Below are 25,754 nucleotides of genomic sequence, written 5' to 3'. Positions count from 1 at the left end.
TATGCAGAAACCGTTCTCGAACAGATCCAGTCCTAACATTAAGAAATGAAATACCTTACTTCCTAACTTAATTTTCGTAAGCTACTTCTCACGAGCTTCGTTTAGCTATTAAGAAGCATTTAAATTTAAATGTGTTAAACGCAATAAAAAAGCTGTCGTTAATTTCCACAGGTGTATTGTTCCTGAAAGAGGCTTTTTTGGTTTCATGCACATTTTACTTCTGCTCCATATGCTCATCCACGCTATTTATCCATATAACCTATCGCCTCCAACTGTTTAACCTTGCTTCCGAAATATTTGCTCTGTCTTGAAGTTATTGATGCTAAAAAACATAACACCAAATCACGATGTGGAACACTGCGTCCGAACGGAGTGTTTACGGTCATCTATCTACAAAGTCTCTTGTGATCTTTCAATTAATACACGAAACATCATATAAATGCTATATTTTGCGAAAGAAAGGGCAATTATAATGTACAAATTAACAATAGCTTACTGAGTGAATTATATAAAAGTACTACTCAACTATGCTTTCCTAGTACCCGGCAGACAAGCCGAGTAAATTTCAATCGTACGTACGTTATAACTTCGGAAAACTAGTGTGCTTTTTTAAACGAGGTCACCATTATATACATGTACACGTGTGCAGGATCGAGTGACTTACTTTTTATGCTACTAGGACTTATCATATCGAGTGCAGTGCTTTCGCCTTAGCTTCGATTATTGACTTAAGGCGCCCAATGGAAAATAGGCAGAAGAACGCAATAATCTTACTCCGGTACTACAGCATAGGATTAAACAATCACCTACTCTGTAAAAAAGTTATCGGCACCTACCGTTGTCATTATTCCAAATATATAATGATAAAGCGTACTACGATATTCGTCCAACTCGATGATAAATTTCTGGCCAAATTCATTTACGATAGACAAAATATTCGCATCGTATCATACCAGTTATTCTGGCCATTGACAACAGCCATCACGGTTTTTGCGCTTGATTCGATCACATAGCTCTCACTATCAGGAAGCGAGCGACATTGCCTGATTGTTTAAAGCGGATAGAAATAACCAATGACATTACGAATTAGTTAGAGCTAAAGGGACACGACGTTTTTAGTGAAGCCTAACTCGACACCGGCGAACTTCCTGTGGGACCGTGTGATTTTAAGAGATCATTGGTAAGAAGAAGCTGGTATTTTTTTGTTACTACTTTTCATTATGAAGTGATTGACAGCGACATACACAATGGACACAGTTAGCAATAGAATTAAAATTCATACGTAAAATACGTAACAGTTTTGTTGCTTCTGTCCACGCCACAGGGTAAACATTCTATCAACATCATTGCTAGATATTGCGGCTTCTTATTTGTTTAGTCTTCGTATTGAAGCTTGTATGATGTGATGCGCTTTACTTTTTAGTACATGCGTTGGTTCAGCGTGATAAATCGCTAATATCCATTAACCAATTGTTAGCGCGATGAATGAAACAGGCCTAATTTTAACAGGCCTTACATTTGTCATAAGGTCGTCCACATCGTGCAGACCCCCAGAGCAAAGTTGGAACTGGTTCCCGACGGAGTATCTCCCTCCTACGGGCTACGGGTAACTGCTGGTTCGGAGGGCATTGATAAATGTTATTTTTGTTGCTTCCGCACATGGACAAGAATCGGTAAAGGCACCACAGGAACAAACTCTATTGATTTATATGATTATTTTGACTAGATCCTTGCTCGCAGATAGCAAATAATGCATCATGTTGAGCTAACGGCAAATCGAAATAGCTATTCATAATCACGGCAGCAATTCTGTATCGTATTTGCCTAGGTAGGACAAATGCACAGGTGAGGTAAAGGTTAGAAACGCTAGCTCATATCTTTTAAGCCCTCGTTATTAATTAGTGTGAGGTTCAATACTTTGGCAGATTGTAATTTTCTGTTAAGTACTGTTCGGACTTCGCTAAAAGAATGGATATACCATACATTGTCACTAAGGATGCATTTAATGAGTGCAAGTAGTAAAGTTTATTGAAAATAATAACATCACTTACATACAGAAAAAACAACGGCATCCAACTGCGACATAAAGGTCGGTGGCTGGCACGATTAAAGCCCCAGTCGGAAAAACCAACGTTTGAAAGTTCCGCTGACGACATATACAATATAACAATTATGAATAAAATGCAGCATTTACGATGGACAGAAAATAATTTAACGCAGTTTAATTCTAAACGATAAAAGTTAGCCTATACAATAACTGCTTTGCCATGCATGGGTTCCACCATATGCTCCTCACGGAGTAGGGTAGCCTAACGATAGTTGTAAACGCTACAAATGAAGAGTAGCCGCTCGTTGTCATCTTTAAGACATCTATATATGACTAGTCGATGTATACGTTTTTTGCCGTTGCACAGGTAGTGTGTTTGTATCGGTAAAACTCGATAGTCTTAGATATCTTCACATAACAATGACACCGTCGTTAGATAGGACGATACTATGCTGCGTTAGCTGATGAAGCACTACGATACCCTGCAAGCAGCATCTTGCAAATAAGTCATAAGCGATTTCTGCGAAGATGATCATGCTTTGGTTACCTGGTGCAAAATAAACACAAGCGAGTTTATATGATCCAGGACAGCGCTGTAACGTCACCTTCATTTGAAGCAGGCCATATCGTACAAGATAAATATTTGCAACAATGGCGATAGAAAACAGTGAAATAGTTATTTAATGCTGCAATAATAATAATAATACTTAATACCACATAAATCATGGCAAATACGTTTCCATATAGTACACAGTATTTGAGAGCGGACCAAATCGATGGAGTTCCTTGACGCGGTGTTCGCTTTCTCGTCAGAAGTATAGTAGCGTAACGTCCCTTCAACGGCCATCACAATCAGAACATTAACTTTAATTAAAGACTTTCTTCTACCTATAATAGGTACGTCTTTCAAAGAGCCAATTTGCTTCCGACAGAAATCGATTAAGATCTGCTACTTCTTTTTCGAGTAAATTGAGCAGTAAACGACATCGGCCAAATCTTTTGGCCGATGTTTTAGAGAGCATATGTTCGACTTCTCTGATATATATATAACTTATACCTGAGGTCTTCATAAACAATTCGTGATGTTGAACGGTCGCTCATACGAAATTGCTTCATGCATGCCCTGATCGCACCAGAAGGATTATTAGGAAAGCACGTTTGTACTGCAGCGATAAGCTTTGGAGCCTGCACTGCTTTTTTTTTTGTTGCGGATTTATCATAGTGCTATGCTGAAACCTGTTTCTGTTTCTTCTGCAGTCTCTTACTGATTCGCGACGCGATACATTGTCGATTAGAAGAGACCCAAAAAGTTCATAACGGTGAGGTTTTGTCCCGCGTGTAGAGATAAGGTAATACCTCATCTTCGCTCAAACTCCAAAAAAGACACCCTAAAGTGTCGTTCTAACGAGTTTTTTTTTGTAGATCTGGCTTTTATCTAGTAGCGGATGGATACGAGCCTACTACCACAAACAACCCGCCAAAGTTTGTCCTTATATACATACATATAAATACGCCAAGTTGAGATTCAGTCGATCCAGTTGACGGATTTAACTGCAAAAGTTGACGATATTCCTTTGCCATCTCGACTATTCGAAGACTCAGTTGCAAGAGGACGAAAAACGTTATTTTTACAGACACACGAACACATCCTATTATTCAAAAGCGTAGGCCGCAGTACATAAGTTCTCATACAGTACGGAAACTGTTATAAGTATACTATTTTTGTGGCTGATACCGTGCAGTCGACGTATTCTGCTCCAACATTGTGCTAAACTTGCTTATTTCTAAAACGTTAGTTGGGTATAGATTATATAAAACGTAAATTGGACTACCGTACAATCGCCTGAAACCAAGCAGGTAATACAATTTCGAGCTATTGAATGTAAAATAAGCACAGATGGATTGCGACTGCAATTTAGGCCAAGATGCTGAGCGCTATTCGAGGCTCCGTGGGTGGCTTCTAAAATTATCAGTAAATCCAATAGATACCAATAAAATCGCTTAAATCAATAAAGTTCTTTGTGAACTGGATGCACATATACGCTGACCTAGTAACAAAAAAAAAAAAAAAAGAAAGAAAAACTGACGAATTAAACGATAGGTTTAGTTGCGATGCTGAGTATTTTTTTTTGCAACAACGCTACAGTAGAGCCAACTATTTCGTGATTTCAATATACGTATAATCCAAAACATCATACGAAATACATAGCTGAATTGAAGACCTAAAGAATTCTTTAGGCGCTTGTGGGCATATATTACACCTTTATGACTTCCGTAGTTTTTACGCTGTGAATGACTTAAGGAAAGTCTAGCGTAACTCCGCAGAGCAATGTTTTAGCTCTGATCAGTGTAGGATGCAAATGCTGAAACCATGCAAACTTTTAAGCTATCTGGCCGGTTATTCTCTCTGTTTAGGGTAGATAGAAAAACGGATTCAGTCCGATCTCACGGTGCCGGTTCTACAGGTATATGCTCATCAGCTGATGTATATAGTTAGCCCGCATCGTTTATATTAATATATACTGGAACAAGATAATAAACAAATAAGCTTGTTCTACTGTTAAAAAAAAATAACGACATAGCAAAACGAATGATTCGATGACTCGCTGAATATTGTTTGTATTAAATAAAGGTAAACGAACGGAATAACTTCATTAACGGAACTGACACAAACATGTCATTGTCGAAGCAGATGATCTTACCGTCTGCATTAACATTACGTAGTAACTTTTTTTCATAAGCTGTGCCAGGTGAAGTCTCGCGGACGACAGCTAGCAAGGCTTACTGTCGATACTATTTCATTGAAATGCTGTTTTATACAACATGACATGCTTTATTTCGAATAATCGATCTATTGCCAATTCGAACTAGTAGAAATGTGACCAGTCCTAGGAAATACTAACTGTACAGCTTCCAAATTTTATAAATTCTGAATTATGACGAAGTGGTCGCGTAAAAACTCAATACTACGTAGTGGTTAATATTTATTTACTGGCTCAGTAACAACAGCAGAAATCTCGAGCGGGAGAATACGCTAAGAACACATAGGACAAGCCAAATTTGACGCAGGAGAGATCGAAAATCCGGAAAACGACGCCGAGTCATTGCGATAATTGATCCTATTTCATCGATCCGTAGTGTCATCCATAGAAGGTTTTAATACGAAAAAAGTAGTGCTAAAAAAATGTCTTCCAGTCTAATTTCTCAAGAAATCTCCGAGTGTTTGTGCCGTACGTATTTCTGCAGGAGGCGTCATGTTAGTCAGGTACGTATTATGTATGGGCTCACTCATACAAATTAAATATAAGTAAACTGAGTAAACTATGTTGTTATAATTTTAATTTTTACCAATTTCCTACTGGCAGAAATTTGCCAACGAAATACGAGCAAATAATGATTTCCCAGTTGTTTTTGCGGTCTGTGATACGCTTTGAACAAAATCACAGGGCAAAATTTGACCTCTCAAAACCGGCTAGCAAGCCCCTAGGCGAGCCTCAGAGAGGTCTTTAACGAATTACTTTTACGGTAGTGACGTTACAGATGTAAGTTAACTACGAGCCTATGACGAAACATGTAAATCGCCGAACCCAATTGGAAATCTGATGGTTGCGCTCTTTTATAAGGGGGCTCGTTCTTAGAAATTTCCTATGTTGCGTTTCAAAGCCGCAAACAGGTAGGTATCCCCGACGTTGTTGATACATCTTGATGTAAATCTTTACGGATTTTCTTGGCTTGCTTCAGAACTAACACTATTTTCCCGTCGTATAAAGAGCAAAATGCCGTTCGAACTACTTCGAACATATACGCTCTAATTAATTAATAAGGTAAATAGTATAGCAGATTAATAACATTCAAAAATATCTCAAGCCCCGATAACATGCATTATTTTGAGGTCCTAAACATCAACCCGATACGGAAAATACAGCTTTACGGAAAATAAAAGTCGATCCCACTGCACTGACCCAGCAATTTTTATATCGATAAACACAGCTCGAAGGAATAGCGCATTGATTTCGCCCTCTATCTCTATGTATAACGTGCAGGGCAAAATCATGTTTGGGACACGTCATCCAGCGTCACTGCAAATGCATAATAGGACTGTAAGAGTCCTGTGCTGGATTACACAAATTCTCGGAGCTTTGTATTGTGTCGTTTGTTCGTATTTTAACTACTCTGCTGCTGGGGCCACGCACTCACGGACTCCATTGATTTCTGGAATCTTAAAGCGACAATCGATAAACGTAACCGTTAGGCTGTGTCTGTTAGCGAACAATGGTAGTTTGGTGTTCGATCGACGGTAAGCATATTGCTCAATTGACGAAACCGCTATTTATGAACCCTGCATAGGTACGGGCCTTATCAGAGATTTGCGTTCAGCAAGGATGCTCTGATTAGCTATGAGCTCTGCGCTGATTCAAATTAGGATGCCTGCAGTAAAAATAAGGAAGCTTTATAATCATATTGACGAATATGCTTGTCGTCATTAGCTAGCTCAGTTAGAAACGTTACAAAGTAGACATGGCTGTAGTACCTGATTATCAATTTGTCGCCATCAGGTTGTCGTAAAACACGACATGTGAACCGAATGAGAAAAATACTAATTCTTCCATTGATAGAACGGTTCAAGGTCATCAGACTGTCCTGTCATAATGATATCAGTTAAAAAATTTTAAAGCTGGCCATGGTTTATATGTGTTTCTTTTCGTACAGGCTGACCACTGTACTAGCTTCCAGTCGGCACAAAGCTATTATTTGCAGATTTATTTAAAGCTATATTGTATAGAAAAAGACTAATGGAAAATCGCATCGAAGAGGAGAACGTTTTCTAACAAAGCTATTCCGCTCTTCCGGGCTAAAAAAATCACCAAAGTCCGATCAACCACATCATTAGTGGGCTCCGTTCCCGCATCAAGCAATGGCACCTTCTCCTGTGTGCGGGCACTTTCGTCATGTACGACACAAGCACACTCCACCTGCAACGGGCCCTCATAACCGTGAGCAATTACGCTGTCGAGCTTATTTTTCAACTCGACAAGACCAGAAGCCATCGAGTCTAGAAGAGTGATAAGGCTTGGTAATGGCAATTCGTTTCGTCTGAACGGAACAAGCCTCAAAGTTGTCAGCTCACTTACACAACTTTTTATGACGCTAATGACAGCAGTGGGATATCTCGCTGGCCACAGAATAAAACAATGGCACCGACGTTCAAGCTTGCATCGACTGCCCTGTACGGGATGTCAATATCCTGAGAAAAGTTGAATGTCCGAGAATTACTGACTTCGGACAGACGAGTGAAGGCGGCATTTTTGAAACCGGTACTAGACCTGCACGTAACAAGTCGAAGTCACCTATTATATTTATTGATCGATACTCCGATGTTCATCGAAAACACGCGAAAAATATTCAACCTCCGAAACGAAAACACATCGGACATTCGCACGAGCCTAAAGAATTAAAATTCGTATAAAAAAGATAGACCTATCATTTATTTTTCTCAGTTCTGTACGGTTTCATCATCCTATATTCTAAATGGAAAGATATTGCGAACTAGTGAGCGTCGTGCATGAGAATTTTGTAAAGCTATCTTTTATAGTTGGAAATCCAACCGTTGCAGCCAAATCGTATCAGTTAGCCAAATTATGAACTCAAACACCAGTTGAACGCACAGACAGCTTCATCATATAACATATATTTTATGACTTTTAGTATATGTTCTACATATATATTTACGCAAACTGCGTAGGATAAATGAGACGGATAGACAGTTGCTTCGCGTAGCTCGATAAAACAGTTTGGAAAATACTCGCACGGGCGATTGACATCGTTAATGTTATTAAGGACGCGCACTCTTTCTAATGGGAGTCGCATGGAAAGCTATTTGGACCGATTCCGAGATGAGCGGTGCTTTTTTCCAGCAACGAAATGTTACTGTTGAAGTATAAATAATACCGTTTGTATACCGGGCTAACCAGATAAACTTCATCGATATACCAGGTAAAATATATTAACAGATAACAGTTTGAAACTGTAACATATCTATGTGTCAAGCTAAATGACTGGTCTAGAAAATGCATTAGTATTACAGGGTGCTGTTTTTGCACTCATTTAATGTAGTCTAGAATTCTATTCTTGATCATTATCACTACTTTCATTAAGGCTTCCCTTTATAATAATAAGTGTACCTCACGGTGCAGGATTGCAGCCTTTCGTATACAGTGCGCCTAATTTTCTGCGCCTATCAGCTAATTGTCTCCGACAAACTCTGAGGTACATGATAACAGAATGTTCCTACTGTAATACGGCAACGGAACTGTAGAAGCTCACGGCGTAGAACGCCCAAAGTGACTCTAAGAATCACGGCAATTTCCTATCTAAACTACGCTTTAGTACTACTCCATAATAATGAAGTGTCACATTAATGCTAGTACAGGTTACGAGTAGCCAGTATGTTGCGCACAGAAAATATACCTTTTATCATCGACAAGTGAAGTACTTCGCGGGTCCTTAAGCAGTCCTTAGCTTTCTGCAATTTTGGCTTATGACACCATATCGACCGCGACATGTCAACTTGAAATCTACAAAATATCATTGTATGAGCGAGCTCAAGCATAACGGACGAAGTGGGATTAGCAGGACTTTTAATAAAACCATACTGAATTCCTATATCTTTGGAGATAACAGCTACAAGTATTTTAGTGGCTTCTGCTGCTAGGACAGATTCAGACGAATTTGAGTTGGCTTGCAGGATTAGTGATTATTGCCGATTTCCTGATTTTCTGCACCCTTCTACTTTAAGTGGGCTTATTTCTTGACACGTATTAGGGTTTCGAATACAACTGTAGCAGGCATTCGGGGTGAGCGCATTAACAACAATTTGCTCTCTGCGACCCTGTATCGAAGCTGTGTGAAACCTCTAAATCGTAACAAGAACTAGTTCCAACAGAATTTCCTCAACAAATGGGCATATTTGGACTAATCATGGACATTTTGATAAAAACATAGCGTTCGAACACAGGTTTAAGTGAATGCGCGGGTGCATGCACGCATCGGATTAGATACATCGCTTTTTAATACGGAAAATATACATATTCCTTTCGGCGAAGAAACCCCTTATCTTCCCCACGCATCGGCCATTAATTTCGCGTCAAAATCGTAGCAACAATTTTTCTCTGAGTTTATCTGGACTTTTTCTAGACAGCCTTCTGTAGTGGTTGGATCTATGAATCTGCGAGTGAATTGGTATTTGTCTACTTGAATCTAGAATGAGTGTTAAAGAACTCGGTATATCCGGTTCTCTATTTTCCCTATGCGGACAGATCGCTTGTTTTTTAATGCCTAGAATTTTATTCATTTATTCGGAGTGAGATCCTCAAAATTAACAGCATTAATTTTGTCGTTCACCATCCGGATTCAATTGCCAGTATCTGTGATACTGGTTTGAAACCGTACTTGCAATAGCTTTTGAATTTAGTTTCTATTTGCTCTTGTTTGTAAAGCGGTAGTCTACCTGCGTAACACCATTTGATAGCCTGTGTTCTTCAGGTTACGCTTAGCGTCAAGTGCTGTTTTTAGCATGATTATTAATGAAATGTTACATTTATAAAGTATTTCATATGACGCAACCCTAATAGGCATTACATGGTTTTGGCAACGGTAACGTATGCATTTGAAAAAAAGCTTCAAGCGAATTTAAAAGTCGGTCTTATTCATTTTTTTACTTTTCAGTTTGGGTATGATTATATTTATGACAGCCATGGACTGAAATCGTTGGCTCTTCTCCGGTGCACCTTATATTGCATTTTTTGCAGAATCACCTATGAAAACGGGGCAAAAAACAAAAAAAAACCATACAGAAATAGACAGATACTTCTTCCCAAAGCTCTTGTTTGATTTGCAATACTTTGGTGATAACAAGCAAATCACATTGTGCGATTATGAGAAGCGATATCCAGCCGGTCCCAGTTCTAGTTGAAAAAAAGCGTGTTTGTATACTTGTTATGGCAACTTTACGAAATGGACAGCTTTGATCTTCTTTAGTAAAAGACAGAGCCTGGGTTTCTGAACAATCATAAATACCTACCTGATAGGATAAAGAGACTACGTACTTTTTTGCGTCAGGGTTTTACTAAAATAGCCGTATCTATGAAAATGGCAATGGCAGATATTTTCACCGCTTTTTCTATAGTATTTTGACTTTCTTAAGAGATGGAGTTGATAATCTATCTACGCTATAGGGAAGATATGGCGCTATTAGACTCAGTGTAATGTCGGATCTCCTTTGTTCAGATCTGATCCGCCAGGATGGTCATAGACTACCGCATCGTTCAGCCTTAAGCGTAACTCTGAACAGCCTAAATGTTCACCTTCAGTTAGCAGTATTACAGGCTGCATAGATTACATTCTAATGCGAAAAATGAGAGCTATATAGTCCAGTGTTTTGAATAAGCCCGAGATCGGATTTGTTTGTATTAAGTTCCACAGATTCTCTAGATCGTCCGCTCTTCGTGGGCGATTTGTTACCTCGATTGTTACTGTGACGTCTAAAGATTGCTTGATGTCTACGCCTAACTTATGAGGGTTGTCATATACAAATTCAAATGTCCCTCATGAGATATAAGCAAAAGAGACACAATCAAGGATAATAATTTTTTTGATTTGGTAGGATTGCCATGCTAGGCTCACTACAAGCCTTACGCTTTGTCCGTTCGTATATCGTAATTACATAGGAATAGTTAAAAATGCACCACTTTGTATAATCAGCCAGACTATATCGATCTTTGCCAGAATGATTCTATATGACAAATCGTCTAGCTCTTTTACGATTCTTGCAGTGGATAATACCGATTTTATCATTGCATTGTATAGAAGCGTCTGCATTGCTTAGTAATCTGGGGAGTGTATTCATGTCTAGTTAATCGCGATATTTTTCCTCGGAATCAGCCTTACGAGAGGCGATCTTGTTGCAAAATTGTATGTATTTCTATTAGTACTAATTCTCATAGACAAAAGTACCTAAACACATTTCTAAAACTTTTACTGCCACTGGTGTAAAAATAGCTAGAATTTCGGTGCTAATACGGTTAAGCTAGCAAAAGCATTAAGGAACTTTCTGCCATGGAATCTATACGTACAAATGCGGTGCATGCTGGAAAAGGCATGGCCGTTTTCGCTGATCTTTGCCTGTTTCCGTTCGTTCTGCTTTAAGTCCCGCTAATTCTTTGCTTTATAAGCCTTTTATTGACTATGAAAAACTGTGACAACCCGAACTGAGTTTACGACCCAACTTATCCTGAGAAAGTAACCCAAGAAACATGCTTCGCGTACAGCGCGATACAAACCCATCTTACACAGTTACAGCTGTGTTCCTTGCAAATGAAACGATCTTTACTGAATTTTAAAAATGGGATGGGTGCGTTTCTAAACTGACAAGTTTATTTTCGCAAGCCCCATTCTTGGCTTAATAATATTCTCGAACGTCGTATACACCATATCGGTCACCGATTGCTTTGGTAACCTTCTAACCCCTATGAATGTAGAATAACACACATATTTTAGATTCGAACTTATGCGAGAGGGTCATCCGACCTAAAAGCTAACAACCGTTTCAGGCAGTGATCACCAGCAAATGAAAGGCTAGAAGAAGGAAGTGATCAGTAAAGAAAAATTTACCTCCTAACAAGATAACGTTCTATTCCAGATTATGTACGAGTTTTTAGCGTTCACATTAACCAGCTGTTGTGGCTATTGTTGATTGTTGATATTAGAAATGACTTTTTGTTTTAACGACAACAATCATGAACAAAAATGTCCATTGGTAGATGGTACTTGAAATTTGTTAACGATGTATTTGTACCAGAGATAAACTTTGGATGAGAGTGGAAGATAATACAAAATGATGTTAATTTGGCAGAAAGGTCGTCAGTATGATTTTTTTTTCTAGGATTTCAGTTTTCTCAGAAGTGAGACGTTCAATGACGATTATGTGAGTGAAAAATTAGATTATTAAGCAACTTTGTCAACTAAATGTAATCTGATTTACTTCAACATGAAAACCGTGTGTAATTCTATTTAGTTCTAGTTGATTCCGTTTCTTAGTGCAGAATAGAGTTCTTATTTCTTAAGCAGGACGATATACCGGAGAGCCTACTTCATATTGCACAGCGTTGTTGATCTGAGAATGGGCAGCAATACTAGGGTGAATTACTTTTCCCGAAGCGAAATCCTTTTGCCAACTGTAGGATGTAAACCTTTTTTTAGGCACATTTCAGCTTACAACAAACGAATTTTCGCAGCGTATTTGAACTTGCATATATTTCAAGACTAGGACAAAACTGTACCCATTTTGGCTGATATCTGCAAGGTGCGACCTAGAAACCGGACGCAACCTCTTTGTACCCAAGGGTTCAAAAATACGTGTATAGCTATTTCCAAGAAAAACAGTCTAGTGCGCTCCTACACGGCAAAAATTAAATTTAGCGTAAGCTAGCCACAATATCTTTCTACAGTATTCAATTAGATAATGCTATAAGGCATTGAATTAAGAAACAGATTCGCTAACTCCATACTTCCTTAACTGACGCTGGTTGACAAGATTTGTACGTAGTCTTTCTCGGTCAAAGACCTAAGTTTAATGGTAGCCATTACGAATATTTACTACTAATGGTATAAACCTTTCGGCTTACTACAAAAATCCTGTAGCGTTACACTCAGGAAAGGCTGTATATATACTAGATACAAAAAATGTTCTAGATTGGCCTTTATCCCAAGAGACTCACTCCCTAATTAGCATGTATCTAATAGTCCGAATTGCATTGGCGGATCATTTATTAAACATAACAGTTTCTTTACAAAATCAAATTTGGTTGGTGAACATATGCTGCCTTTTACGGGTTCATCTTTCTGAATAGTATAACCTACACAGCAATACTACCAGGAAACTTCTATAGGCTAAAAGTACGATATGTTATAGTTATCTTTGGAGAAAAAAAAATTATTAACGCATTATCGAGCTGGTCGTGCTAAGCTGTAAAATCTTATGAGCAGCCATATTCCTGCCAGACAAATAAAGAAGTATTGTTCCTTCAGCAAATTTCCAGGCAAAAAAGCAAAAAAAAAACAATTTGGCGCACGGGCCCCTAAAGGGTTTGAGCTCATGTTTCCAACTATTTTTCTGAGGTGTTCTGACCTATTACACATTTACTCTTATAGCTGCACAATTATAAGAAAAGGCACGCAATTCACCAAACGTTTTATCGACGTCGCCGATGTCTGTCAGTCTCTTCAAGCAATCGCTTGGGGAAGTCTCGTACCGGGATCTGATCCTGTGCTTGTTATACTCGTATGGTCGCCTATCGGGCTTCATTTAGCTGAAAATGAAAAAAAGTCTCCGTATTGTCGCCGATAGTGGGTGGTGGTTGTCATTGTCTGTGGTGGTTTTTCTTGTTCATCGATCCGCCTTCAGTCGTCTACTCCTCCTCACCTATGCATTTCTGGTCCTCGCCTTCGACATCCTCATAGAACTCATAGCGGTGGATCGCCTCTCAGTAACGGCAGTCGCGACAGCAGCCGCAGCGTAACGCTAACCCTCGCCCCGTACGCTACTGCTCGCAGCCGCTCGCCAGTCAGTTGCGCGACGGACTTCGTCATGTGAACAGGGCGAACATCTACAAAACGGATTATACGCCAACCAGCCATGGCCATGACGTCTACCACGCCGGTGATCATGGGGAACGTGTAAAGTAGTTGAGACCACTGTGAATAGCTGATCCAGCACCTAGCATGTTGTATTCGGAACGAAATACATTTTGGGTGCTGCTTCAGACTTGGTCTCAAAGTTCGACGACGTCCAAAAGACGACTGGGTTAGATAATGGCTTTTTGTCGCCCATACGCCGTTCTACACCCTCTAAGCGTTCTTAACGCAGCGCAGTGGTAGTAATGATTTTGTCAACACAAAGTTGTCGCTTCTGAGCCATCTCTATCAAGTAACAACAACAACAACAACAACAGCAACGGTGCAAGATACATCCTGGCTTCGGCTAGGAGAGTTAGCAGTAGGTTGGCGTGTATTTCAGCGATTTCACTTATGTGGGCAGGTCCTTAGTGGTCACAGTGATCCAGTTTGTCTCCAGCCTCTTCTCTCCACGCGACTGTAGAAGTTCGTGTGAGTGAGTCAGGACAACAGGAACGCAACGTGTCTCGTCGTCCGTAGTATTCACAGACACACCTGTCCCTCTTTGAATCGCTTGAACTGGCAGAGCTGCCGTTCAGTCTCCCTGCCTGCCTGCCTGCCCGCCTGCCTGCGTGCTTGGATTAGCAATCGCGAACGCGGTAGAGACGAATCGTTAATTCGTTGGGTCAACCAGCCGAAGCGCAGTTGACTCGATTGGGTCTGACGGTGTAACTATTGCGGCTATTACTAGTCCCCGTAGTACTTTTACCATTATAGATTGTGTTGTTGTTCGGTTGACGATTGCATTGTATACCCGTCCCGAGTGCATCCGACTACGTGGCCGCGTTAGGCGGTGAAATCATTGACGTTCACTTGGCTTACGCCGCTATAGGCCTTGTCATCGCGCACCTGAACCACTGTCGTTCTCATCGGGACTAGCCGAGTTAGTCAATCAGTAGAGAGTGTGCTTTATAGCGAACGCATAACAGAGAGGCTGGCGTCAACGCCGTTCATAGTGGTGATGACATAGAAGCAAGTTACCGCACACTGAGCGGCTGAGTGAACAGACGGATCAGCACAGCTGGATGTGATTTGTGTTTTGTTTCTTCTTGCCTAATCCCGATCTATCTACCCGTAAAACCTGCAGGCTTCCGTATAGTGAATGTATACGTAGAATTTATACATTGCGCTAATCCACCTGATCACGGATACTCTGTTAGTGGTCGGCTAATGTGCAGTGTCGTGTCAGATCGTGCCTCGCAGTCATGTCAGAGTTGATGATCCGATGAAACGTAAGTAAGTGAAAAACTGAATCGACGGAACGGAGCAAACAAGCTTTTGATGGACTTTTTCGTTTGTTCCTAGGAAATTCGGAGAAAGAAGTTAAAGGAACGACAAGAAGAAAACACTGGACAATAATAACTTACAGTTACTCGTGTACAAATCTTATGTCTTGCGTGTGTGGGCGAAAGTAGCCCGTCGCAGACACACGCCGACGATAAGTTCGACCAGCCGTAAGTATTTAGAGAGGATCCTGTTGATGGAGTTGCGGCACGTTCAGAGAGCGGTGTAATTTTGGAGTTACGCTGCGCTGTAGTAATGTAGAAATGCTACACGGGAAAAAAGTTTGTCAGAAAAGAATATCATCACGTATACACATGAGCGTAAATCAATACCTGAAGTATATCCTCACACGCAGAATACGGATTTGTGGTGTAACACCACCACAAATCCGTATTATCATACTTTGTTCAAAGGGAGCCCGAATCATGTGATAAATTTCTGCCAGGAACTCATTAAGCCGACGCACTAAGCTGCTTATTTTGTTAAACTAGACAAAGACTACTAGTATTGAATGTGTAGTCACCAACGGGCGCTAAATAACATTATAATATAACACCAAGCTTGACTTGGGCCAGCTGGAGCACTCTTTTTCCTCACTTTTATGGGGTTCTTTCTATAACGGCGGAACACATGTGATTGCCCCCTGGCTACAAACGCGATCAGAACAGAAGCGTACTCCTTCCATAGGTTGCCTATAGACGGATTCGTACGAACGTGGTGTACCTACCTTAGATATCACGTAACATAAACCCAACGATACACCGAAAAGACAGTAGACCGAAAAAAAAGAACGAGGAGAGTCTTTCGAATGTAAACATAATTTTCTCTGCTTTCGCCGCTTCAGGCACAAGAGATCGTCCTGCATCACGTACACTCCGTCACAGCAATCATTATCACAATGGCGATCACCGCAAGCGCAGACGTTTTTACGTTTTCACTACTGAACTAAGCCAAGTAGGCTGAGTGATATCGTTCAACAGAGAAAGACAGCCCTCACTGGGGAATCCTTTCGTATACGGATATGAGACTCTTCCTAATAGTGTGTAACGCATGTGTAAATATGTTGCATGCCAAGGGGAATTTCGTGATACATAATCTTATAAAGATGCGTTTAAAATGTTCAATTAATAAAATTGGCTTTCAGCTTTGTGATCAATCAGTAAGAACTACAAACGATATGTTCACACCAGGATGTTATTGAAACACGGTACGTTACTGGCGTTTCGATTTTCGGTACTCTGTATCAACAAATAACGGGGCCATAAGTTGCCTTCTACTTCATGTGGAGAAGTGCTGGTTTCAACAGGAAGTCAGATAATTGATAATGCTCCCTTGCCTTGCGTGAGGCTTGTAACATAAATTTCGTCCGACCGTCATACAAGCATGCCCAATGGCCGGATTCAGCCGACTAGCCAAGTGAAAATAAGCAAAAGGCTATAGACTGCGTGTTTTCAAAACAATGGCACGCAAAAATACATGAAACAAATGCATGTATACAGTATACGAAATGGTCATCGAACTTTCCAACCGCTTATTTGGAACGACGATATATAGTAATATTCCTTCGAGTATCATTTCTTATAAAAGGTATAACCTTTATTATACAACATATTTTCATAATAGTAATAAACATTTTGGTTACCATTAATGTTATGTTTACATTTTGCAACGACTGAGTGTACATTATTGCAGACTCAACTTGAATTATCACCTCACCGAAAGTTCCAATTTTGAGTACGTTTCCTATCGTGTACGACATAGCAAATACCCGAACAGCTCGTCAGGCGGTGTTGTATTTGAGACTTCCGCCACTGTTTGAGCGTTACCACTGTTGCACTACCATACAGAGGCTCTTCAACCGACATCATCTGAAGCAAGATTTCTTTTGAGATATACCTGGCAATGAAGAGCTACGTTTTGGCATGACATCGATCGTCGCTCCTGCCAACACGTCCCGGCCTTTCAACGCGTTTCAGACGTTTTCTTAAACAGCTGCCCCTACAAATGGCCGAATACGTTTATACTGCTAGCAACATCCCTTCGCGAAGCTTTCGCTGAGAATGCGCCAGCGACGAGAGTCTCTTCGACGTTACAATATGAAAGATTTGACATTGTCATTGTTAGCCCGACAAGCTCCTTTCGTCAACCAAGCTTTTTTTATTTAATTCGTTGCTTGATGAGTTGATCCAATTCTGGGAATGGGCGTGCGATCCCAATTCCACCCTAAATATGGGTCGGACGTAAGGCAAAATATTAGTGGTAATACTAATTGGCAGCAGCTCTAACCGACAAGCCGGCTGAGTCGAAAGCGTGGTAAATGTTCAGTCGGAGTGCGCTAAATCCGCAACTTATGAGAAATGACTTAACAATATAAGTAGAGTTTTGCTGTCGTACCGAAAGTATGCTTTCGCTCGAAATATTGTTATAGTCATTAAATAGTGTAGCATTTTTGTTACGTGGCACGCAAACGCACCACGCTGGAACACGACAGTCACCGAAAACAAATTGCCCTTAATTCAGGTCGTTCAGGAACTAGTTATGATAGTTAATCGTTCGAGCGTTATAGGCAACTATTTCACGACGCGGAGCGTCAGCTACGTGAGCAGTACGCAGACGGGCGCATTTTGGGAAGCTAAAAAGCTTTACACTCAATAGAAAGAGAAATCCCCTAAGCATGGCTGATAACTGATATATATTCGACGGGTTCTGTGATCGTTTATTCTAGGCACAGTATTTAAAATACGACTATTATGTATGGCCACTTGCTAAGCTCTGCGAATGGCCTAGAGAGCATTTGTCGCAAACTCGCGAGCTTACTGAAAGCCGCCGAAATAACTTCCACTATCAATGAAACAAATCCATTAGCCAAAAATTCTAAAAGATGTCAACGATACAAAATTTAGAGGTCTCATACTAAAAGCGCTTATTCCTCTTACCATTGTCCGGTCACGTAATGGCCAAGCAGGTTGCCTTATCCCCACTTCTTTGGCTCTTTAGCGTGGCCGATGGATGACGTACGAACACACATTATACGCGTGTAAAAAAATGCATGCCCGCTTGCGGTGAGTACGGGAACACCATCGATAGTTCTTATGGCAAAATGCATGCTTCCAAGCACCACATGCTTTATTCCGAGTAACAGAAAATACCGAGTGCATATCCATTCCCAATTAATGTTAAATCTACACACATGCTATAGCCCAACTGATTGTTAGCAAACGTTCAACGACGGGAAAAATTACCTATACTTTTCTTAAATTTAGAATAAAGAAAGATGTTTACCATATAATGGTATTGCTCGTCTGTAATCAAAGATGGCTTAATTCAAACAGTTATGAGTATACTGAATTAGATAAGCGGAACTGTGATATATGCGGTCGGCCTCAAGTTCCGACTCTGGAGAGAAAGGGTTTAATAAATGACATAAACCAACATTGAACGATAAGTTTGAATTAGCTTTTCTCTTCAGCCTAGACAAGTAATCCTCCGAGAAACCGTTCTTTCAGTATAGCAAACATAACAATGTTTATGATAACCATAGCAGCAGTAATTGTCTAAACAATTTCGTCCCTCGGATTGTCTTGAGACTCGTGCAGAACTTCGAAACGAAAACATATTTGCTTACCTGTCGAAGATCTCCCCTTAAAAGGGTTTATTATCACGACATATCGAATGTTTGCTGTATATGTATATTATAACTTTCAGAAGCAAATCCGGCGAACTTTGGAATCTAATAGCTTTTGAGTTGACACAATGACTGCTATTTATATATATGCCATAGAAGTGCTTTGCTTCATTTTCACGTATTTGTCCCAGCGCTCAGACAGCTTCGGCGGCAATAGGCGAATTGATGGCAACTTTTGATTTAATCCAAGCAGTAATTAAAGCACGGCGCCCAGATTTTGCATCGTCATTAAGTAAGCAGACGATGTGCTTTCCATTGTCGTGCCAACGGTCTATGAGAATTCGAAATAACGCGCCGCATTTATTGTTTCAACTTCAGCGAACATCCCATAGAAGCAGAAATATTTGATGCCTCTTACAACTATTATCGTCACCTTATATCCGAACTTGCTCGACACTGCCACCGAAGTCAATTTCTCTTTAACGCAACGCTGTTTTCTTGCTTGGACCCTTTCGGCGCACGGCAGATATTGAATTGTGCCTCGTCTATGGCGACCGCGTGCTCCAGGCGGGTTCCTTGTTGATTAAAGTTTCGCAAATTTTAAGTGAAATACACCACACGCATCTCCGACTGTTTTCACGGAAGACTCATTACTTACTTAGTTTTCGCGTTTTTAGTATTTGGGTTATAGATTTGCAATGCGTTACATGTGAAATGCCAGTTTCAGCTGAAAAGACTTCCAGACGCTGCTTTGCTTTCGTGAGAAGCCCCGTTGGCTGCGGCAATCCGTTTTTGTTCTCTGGGTCCCGATTTTTGGTTATGTTTTTGCTGGTCCTAACACCCCGATCTCCATCTTTAAAGCGTTTACATTATCCATGAACTGTGTGTTCGCTAAAGGCACACAACCTGCACTGCTAGCGGTGGATTTTCGAGACTAAAATATATAGCTCTGAACCTAGATAGAGAAATAGAAACCTAGATTTCCTGGAGTAAACTCAACTGGTTCCCATTCACAAGTTCTGTTCACAAGACCGATCTATTTAGCAGCTAATTTTCGTCAGTTAGCGTTGCCCATTTCAAAAGGTATATATATATATAATGTGGGTCAAACTTTGCCAGGCCTCTTGTTTTAGCTGGTTTAGGCGTTTGCTCGTTATTCCTGGTAGCAGAGGATAATCAGTCCTTTCTAGAACAAAACAACAAACACGCCAGGCAAAAAACAGTAATACTCAATGCATTGATGCTGGATAAACTCCCACGATTTTTCTACCTTTTTTCGATCGTCGATTGAAAATCGATCGTCTGCGCCAGTTTTTATGAGCCCCGTAGAAAACCCAAGGAAAAATCTTTGATAGAGTTTGCAGCTAAAAAGTTTGAAAATTCATTACAATGACCCGAAAGCCTTTTCTTGGTACAACCAAGCCTTTACTATAGAAAAGGCCGTTTTAAAGAACAGAATATCAATTGCCAATTGGGTCGTCCAGATAAACTCCAACGGGTAATCCTTTTGAGACTGTTCTGTACCTTCCTGCACCTTTCGTACTTACAAACCGCTCCGAGCCATTGCGTTTCAGATCCCTGGTCTGCCATCACACTAATATTGCACTCCATCAGATCAGGTTCTTCTATGTAGCGCACTTGAGTGACACTCTAGCGAGTTACATCTACTAGTATCATTTGATGGGGGGTTACAATTGAAAAGTTCCTGGAAAATTAGAGAAGGAATATTTTAAAAACTATTAGTGAATGGTTTAGGTCATAAAATATAGATATAATCGCGATGAATAATAATGATTATGTTGGATAAAGATGGCCACGAAGATACGTCTAGTACAGACTGCTGTAAAACATTGATTGAATTATTTATTTACCTTTAGATTCAGTTCTGGAAACATCTTCCAAGAAAGCGTTAGAACTTAGATGCCCCCACCCTGTATATACATGCATTCAGAGAGATACATATATACTTGTAGCAGCAGTTTGTGTAAACATGTCAACATGTTATCAATATATAGAGGTAAAGTCGCAAGCAATTTGGTCCGGCCAATTTTGTATATGGCGGATAAGTACGGCAGTCGGATAAAAGCTGTTGGCTCACTTGACTATCTATAGCGAAATTCCTAAAACCCGTCTTATACTTTGCTTCCGTGTCGTTCGTTACGACAATGTAGGTTATATCACAGAAGCGGCACTTCTTTCTTATCCACCCTACATACCAAGCGGATCTTAAAGGTATAACAGATGCTGCCATAAGCGAGGTAGGGCGCCAAATACTCCGACGGTAGTCTACTTACCGTATGTTTATCGCTATCGATCCTAATAGCAAACGGCTCAGAAGTACGAGGGAATTATCGATTTTCAACACAAGTTACCTGCGAACGCCACAATCCGTTACAATATATAGTGATATGAATTAGTAACAGTATAAATTGCTTTTTACGGGTTATACGCGTAACAATAGAATTGATATAGCAGCTAAACAAACGTGGACGAGGCACAACTGTATCATACGAGTTTTCCTTCAATACGGATTAAAGCCTATTTTTGAATGATGGACTCAGATGAAATTCCTTAACTTGCCAGTTCTATAATCCTGCTGATTTGGCCGCAGTAACACATAAGTAGCTGCATTACTTCAGTCAAGTTCTAGTCACTGGCATTTGCGATGTTTGTCTTGTTATTGACGTGTTCTATTTACGGAAGTTAGAAGTGTTCAGGTAAGAAACTTGGCCTAGTAGGTTCGACCGAATAACAGAGGACCTATGATAGCGCTTTAACACACACAAAATGCCACTAGCTACGGTAATAGTCCTAGTCCAATGGATCAATCAGGAAATCTTGCAATTGTACGGAGTACAATAGACAGCAAAGGTGACGAGTTTCTGTGCGAGGCCAAATGTCTATTTTTTTTAAATGACCTTGGATATAATTTCTGTGTGAACAGGTCTTCGAAGTCACTTTTTTGGTATAATATATTAAGAACTTGCCCCCATTAGATAGTGAATTTCAATAAAGCTATGCGAGGTTTCTCCCCTCGCGGACTGCACCAGCTCTGACAGCATGTCCCTGCATGTTTCGCAATGGAGGAAACATGGCACGTAGGAATCATAATTAATTATAGAATATCTATTGGTTATAGTAAATGAATAGTTAGTTCACAAACAACGTGAAAAATAATAGTATTCGCAGCGCTACCCACGTTTTAACATTGAAATTTTGACAACCCTATTACTATTAATTTTATGGGCACTTGTTAATACGATGTTTTATGCATTCCCAATTGTCAGTGACCATAGAAAATATCTGGCCGTGAGAACCGAGGGCAACTTAAACGTCTGACAGCCATCAATAAATATCTGTGGTAGATGACATCACTCACATCGGATGCGGCCGCAGAAAGAGTGGGGTACCGCTGAATGTTGAAAGCACTAGAAAAAAAAACCACTATTTTTAGAATGTCTGCGAAGGTAATGGACAACATTAACTATGTACGATCACTATACAGTAAATGTATTCAAAGAAGCAACTTAAGTCAAGGGATGCAGTTTCTTTTAGTTGTGATCAGACAAACAGGTGATAGACGGTTCTACGGATGCGTGTGCGTCTGAAATGGCATAAGGAATTTTCTATGATTAGGAGTACGGACCCAGCGCCAGATACAGCGAACGGTTGAAAGCTGGTCACATGAAGATTTTTAGGGCGGTTCTTATTCACAGGAAATTCAATGTTTATTAAGGGTTTGGAAAAAAATTATGAAATTATTTCAATAATAATGATATCGATTTGAACCCATGTACCACTATCTACTTAGTGATACACTATGAACATTCCAGTGTATTATTTGATGTAGAAGTTGAACGCTTTTCTACTGCCCGATAAGCCAAAAACTGAGAAGGTCACCCTTACTAGATATGGCCGCGTTATGATTTTTTTCCAACTCCTATCCAACTTTCTACTTTCCAATGTGCTATCACGGCAATATATACATGCATATAAAGACTGAACATATTTACTACACAAGAGGTTAACTTTCACAAGACAACAACTCTTTTGTATAATACGATGTGGATAAAGAGGCAAAATCAAAAAATAATGAAATTAAAAATATATTTGACTATGGTGAACCAAAAATCCTTGTTGTATGTATCTATCTATGCATCTATATAGAAAGCATTTTTTCTTCCTATTGACAAATATCGCGCCTATATTGTGACCCTCAAGTTTGGAGGTTTACTTTTATTAACTGCTAGTATAAATCTTTGTCTGTAGTTGTAGGTAACTTGATTTGGCATCCAGTACTAAACTATTTATGGTTGGTTTTATGATTAGCGTGAGATGCATTGCAATTGTTCGCTATCTGCGCTAACTTATGCTTTCGTTACCAGACAATAGTGATTTTATTTTTTAGAGCAAATGTGGAACAAATAACGCTGCAGGGTCACATAATTCGAGCCCCGTTAGTGTTTGCTTCGGTCTTTAAGATTGTAGTTGCCCTACAATTATTTCAGAAATAAAGCTGAAACGCAAATGATGCACACGCCCGAAATAATCTATAGATTGTAAGTTACTGAAGTGACGAAAGGGTATTGCAAAACATGAATATGATGAACAAACAGCTGGCTATTTACGCGGCGAAAGTTCTAAGAAAATGTCTACCATACCTGTTGCCTTTTTACGTGTTTAGGGGATAAAGGGTAAAAATAATATGCGTCAAATGACTGTCTAGAATTAGTTCCGAAGCGACACCCGAACGTACGACATACAGAGTACTTATTCCGCCTAGTGTAGTGGCCCTTAACCTCCTGAACGTAAACACGACCATCTATAAGCAGTTTTATGGCAGGCTGCTCTCTAGCCTCGAAAACCAATCCTCAAAAAAAAAAAAAAAAAAAAAAGCTTTTCGTGCCAAAAATCGCAGCAGGTACCTTTCGATCCCTTTAATAACGTCAAATCTATCGATACGGTGTCTTCTCAAAAATACACGGGCCTCAGAAGCACTCCCGAATAGTCTCCGAAAAATATGAAACGGTTGTATTTATACACATATATAAATATACGCTACAATATATATATATATATTATAGCGTATTTACTGAGGGCTCTGTTTTATATTGGCCAGTAGAACTGCTGGCATCATATTTGTTATTAATGACCTAATTTTTGTTTTGCTACACAGCGTTTCGAAATTGTGCTTCGTACATTGTTGGTTATACTTCCTCAAACTAATAATAAATACTGTAATTCCCCCAGTTTCATAAAAGTTCTTTAGTCGAAACAACGAACGCGCCACGGAGACACATTGAACGTATTAGTTTATTTACTAGGCTAAAATCGATGATGTTAAACGCTGGCTTGGACAAACGTAAAAAAGATTTTTTTTATCATATGCACTTTAAGTAACTGCACTAATAATAAGCGATCTTGCACGCTGAACGTCGATTTCCAGTATGCAAACAAAGACCACCGTAGTCGTCTGAAGACTTTCCACCGGTTGCAATTACGACCTACTCATACGATGTATGAAAATCATGTTTTCTGATTATGATCTATAAGGGCATACGCTGGAACCAGAGGAAAAGCAAGCTCTTAGTTACAGTCCATAGTTATATTTTGACAAAAAAAAAAAAGCGTTGTTCTAGGTAACTGTTCAAAAAAAAGATATGATACTGCACATGAACAAACGCTTCACCAAAACAAATTAGAAAAATTACTACATTGGCTGTCGTCAATATGCATCACATGGGCATCCGTTACATACACGAGTCACAGTACCGTATAAGGCCTAGCTCAGCTAGTAAATAGGGATCATTCCGAAGAACAACCGTTAATACCTGATATTTGATGTTTACATACAGTTAAGGGAATATTCACTAAAGCATTGTAAAGAGTTGTGCGCATGGGAGACAAGGTCAAGCTTCTCCCACAGTGGTAATAGCAGTAACATACTACTAACATGGAGGGAACAAGCACTGTCGAATTATAATAATCCTAATAGAACATACGTCATAGCGCACAATTGCTAGTTCCCTCTTTAATCGATATAATCTTTCGTCAGCTGTTTGTCATAACGCCGCCGCGCTCTGTATGTTCGACGACGAATTAGCCATGCTGGTCTGAAGAGCAGCAGATCCATATATAACAGTACGCACACGCATGGATACAAAATTATATCGTTGTTTCAACAAAACAAAGAAAACACAGAACACGGTCAAGGGAGGACGTAAACTGCTGTGTCGGCACCTGGTTGTTTATCTAATATTCATCCGAAGTGATGGTGATGCTCGAAAGAGTCACGATGCACAGCCTACTTGATATTGTAGATAATGAGCGGGTACTGCGTCTTCAAATATGAAGATCATTGATGAAGACGCTGCAACATGTATTGCAAGGTTCGGGCAGCAAAGTATTCTTGCAGATATTGACATCATAGTTCATAGTAGCGAACTATATTTACTGTTTGGTTCATTGTATCTGCTAACGAAGCTGAAAAGAATTATTTGGTTACATATAATCGGCGTGCGGAGATGAAATAGTCGTTTTACGCTTTTTGCTTAATTGCGAAAAGATAGCTTACATACTTTTGCCATCTTATGAGCTGTCCAAAAACGTCTATGACCTCGTTTTGCCAACATACAAGTTACAACTTTTCCTCACCTAATTTCATGTGTGTTGCTTTTCAGGTATCCGCGATTCGAATCATGTGATCGATAAGTCAAACGTTTTAGGTGTCGTACCTTGCTGGGGGGGGGGAAACGTTTATATACACAGTAACGGAAGTTATCTCTGTACAACCACATTAAGAAGTAACGATAAAGCCGCAACTATGAACAGAAAGACTTTTAATGAGCTCTTGCATAGGATGCTCCACTTTGGACAGGTGTCATTCCGCATGTCGATAGCGCTCGTTATCGTTCTACAAGTGACATACCACCTCGCAAGTGCATCTGGGTAAGTTTTGGCAAGAAAAATACGCAGATCAAAAAAAAAGAAACTGGATCGTTGGTCAGAACGGGTAATATTTTGTTTACGTGTGTCTATATACAGGGTACATCTTGTATCAATTTAGGC

General features: G+C 39.9%; 1 protein-coding gene across 9 annotated transcripts in view; it reads left to right on the top strand.

The window, feature by feature from the left end:
• LOC111246622 (mannan-binding lectin serine protease 1-like) overlaps positions 1 to 25,754 on the top strand; it is an 87,198-nt gene that overhangs the window by 11,338 nt on the left and 50,106 nt on the right. For 5 of the 9 annotated variants that reach the window (XM_086984381.1, XM_086984376.1, XM_022796509.2 and 2 more), the window contains exons 1-2: positions 18,096 to 18,123; positions 25,367 to 25,634. In XM_086984381.1, coding sequence (XP_086840507.1) covers positions 18,111 to 18,123; positions 25,367 to 25,634 — 281 coding nt within the window. In that variant the 5' untranslated portion in view covers positions 18,096 to 18,110. Of the gene's footprint in view, positions 1 to 13,694; positions 15,232 to 18,095; positions 18,124 to 25,366; positions 25,635 to 25,754 lie in introns of those variants that run through there. The other 4 variants (XM_086984379.1, XM_086984377.1, XM_086984378.1 and 1 more) reach the window with 4 other exon arrangements.

Source organism: Varroa destructor, unplaced genomic scaffold, assembly GCF_002443255.2.
Source record: "Varroa destructor unplaced genomic scaffold, Vdes_3.0 BEIS01000003.1, whole genome shotgun sequence".
In the NCBI taxonomy this organism is placed as follows: Eukaryota; Metazoa; Arthropoda; class Arachnida; order Mesostigmata; family Varroidae; genus Varroa; species Varroa destructor.
The sequence above is the reverse complement of the archived record's forward strand: the minus strand, read 5'-3'. Positions and strand labels throughout refer to the sequence as shown.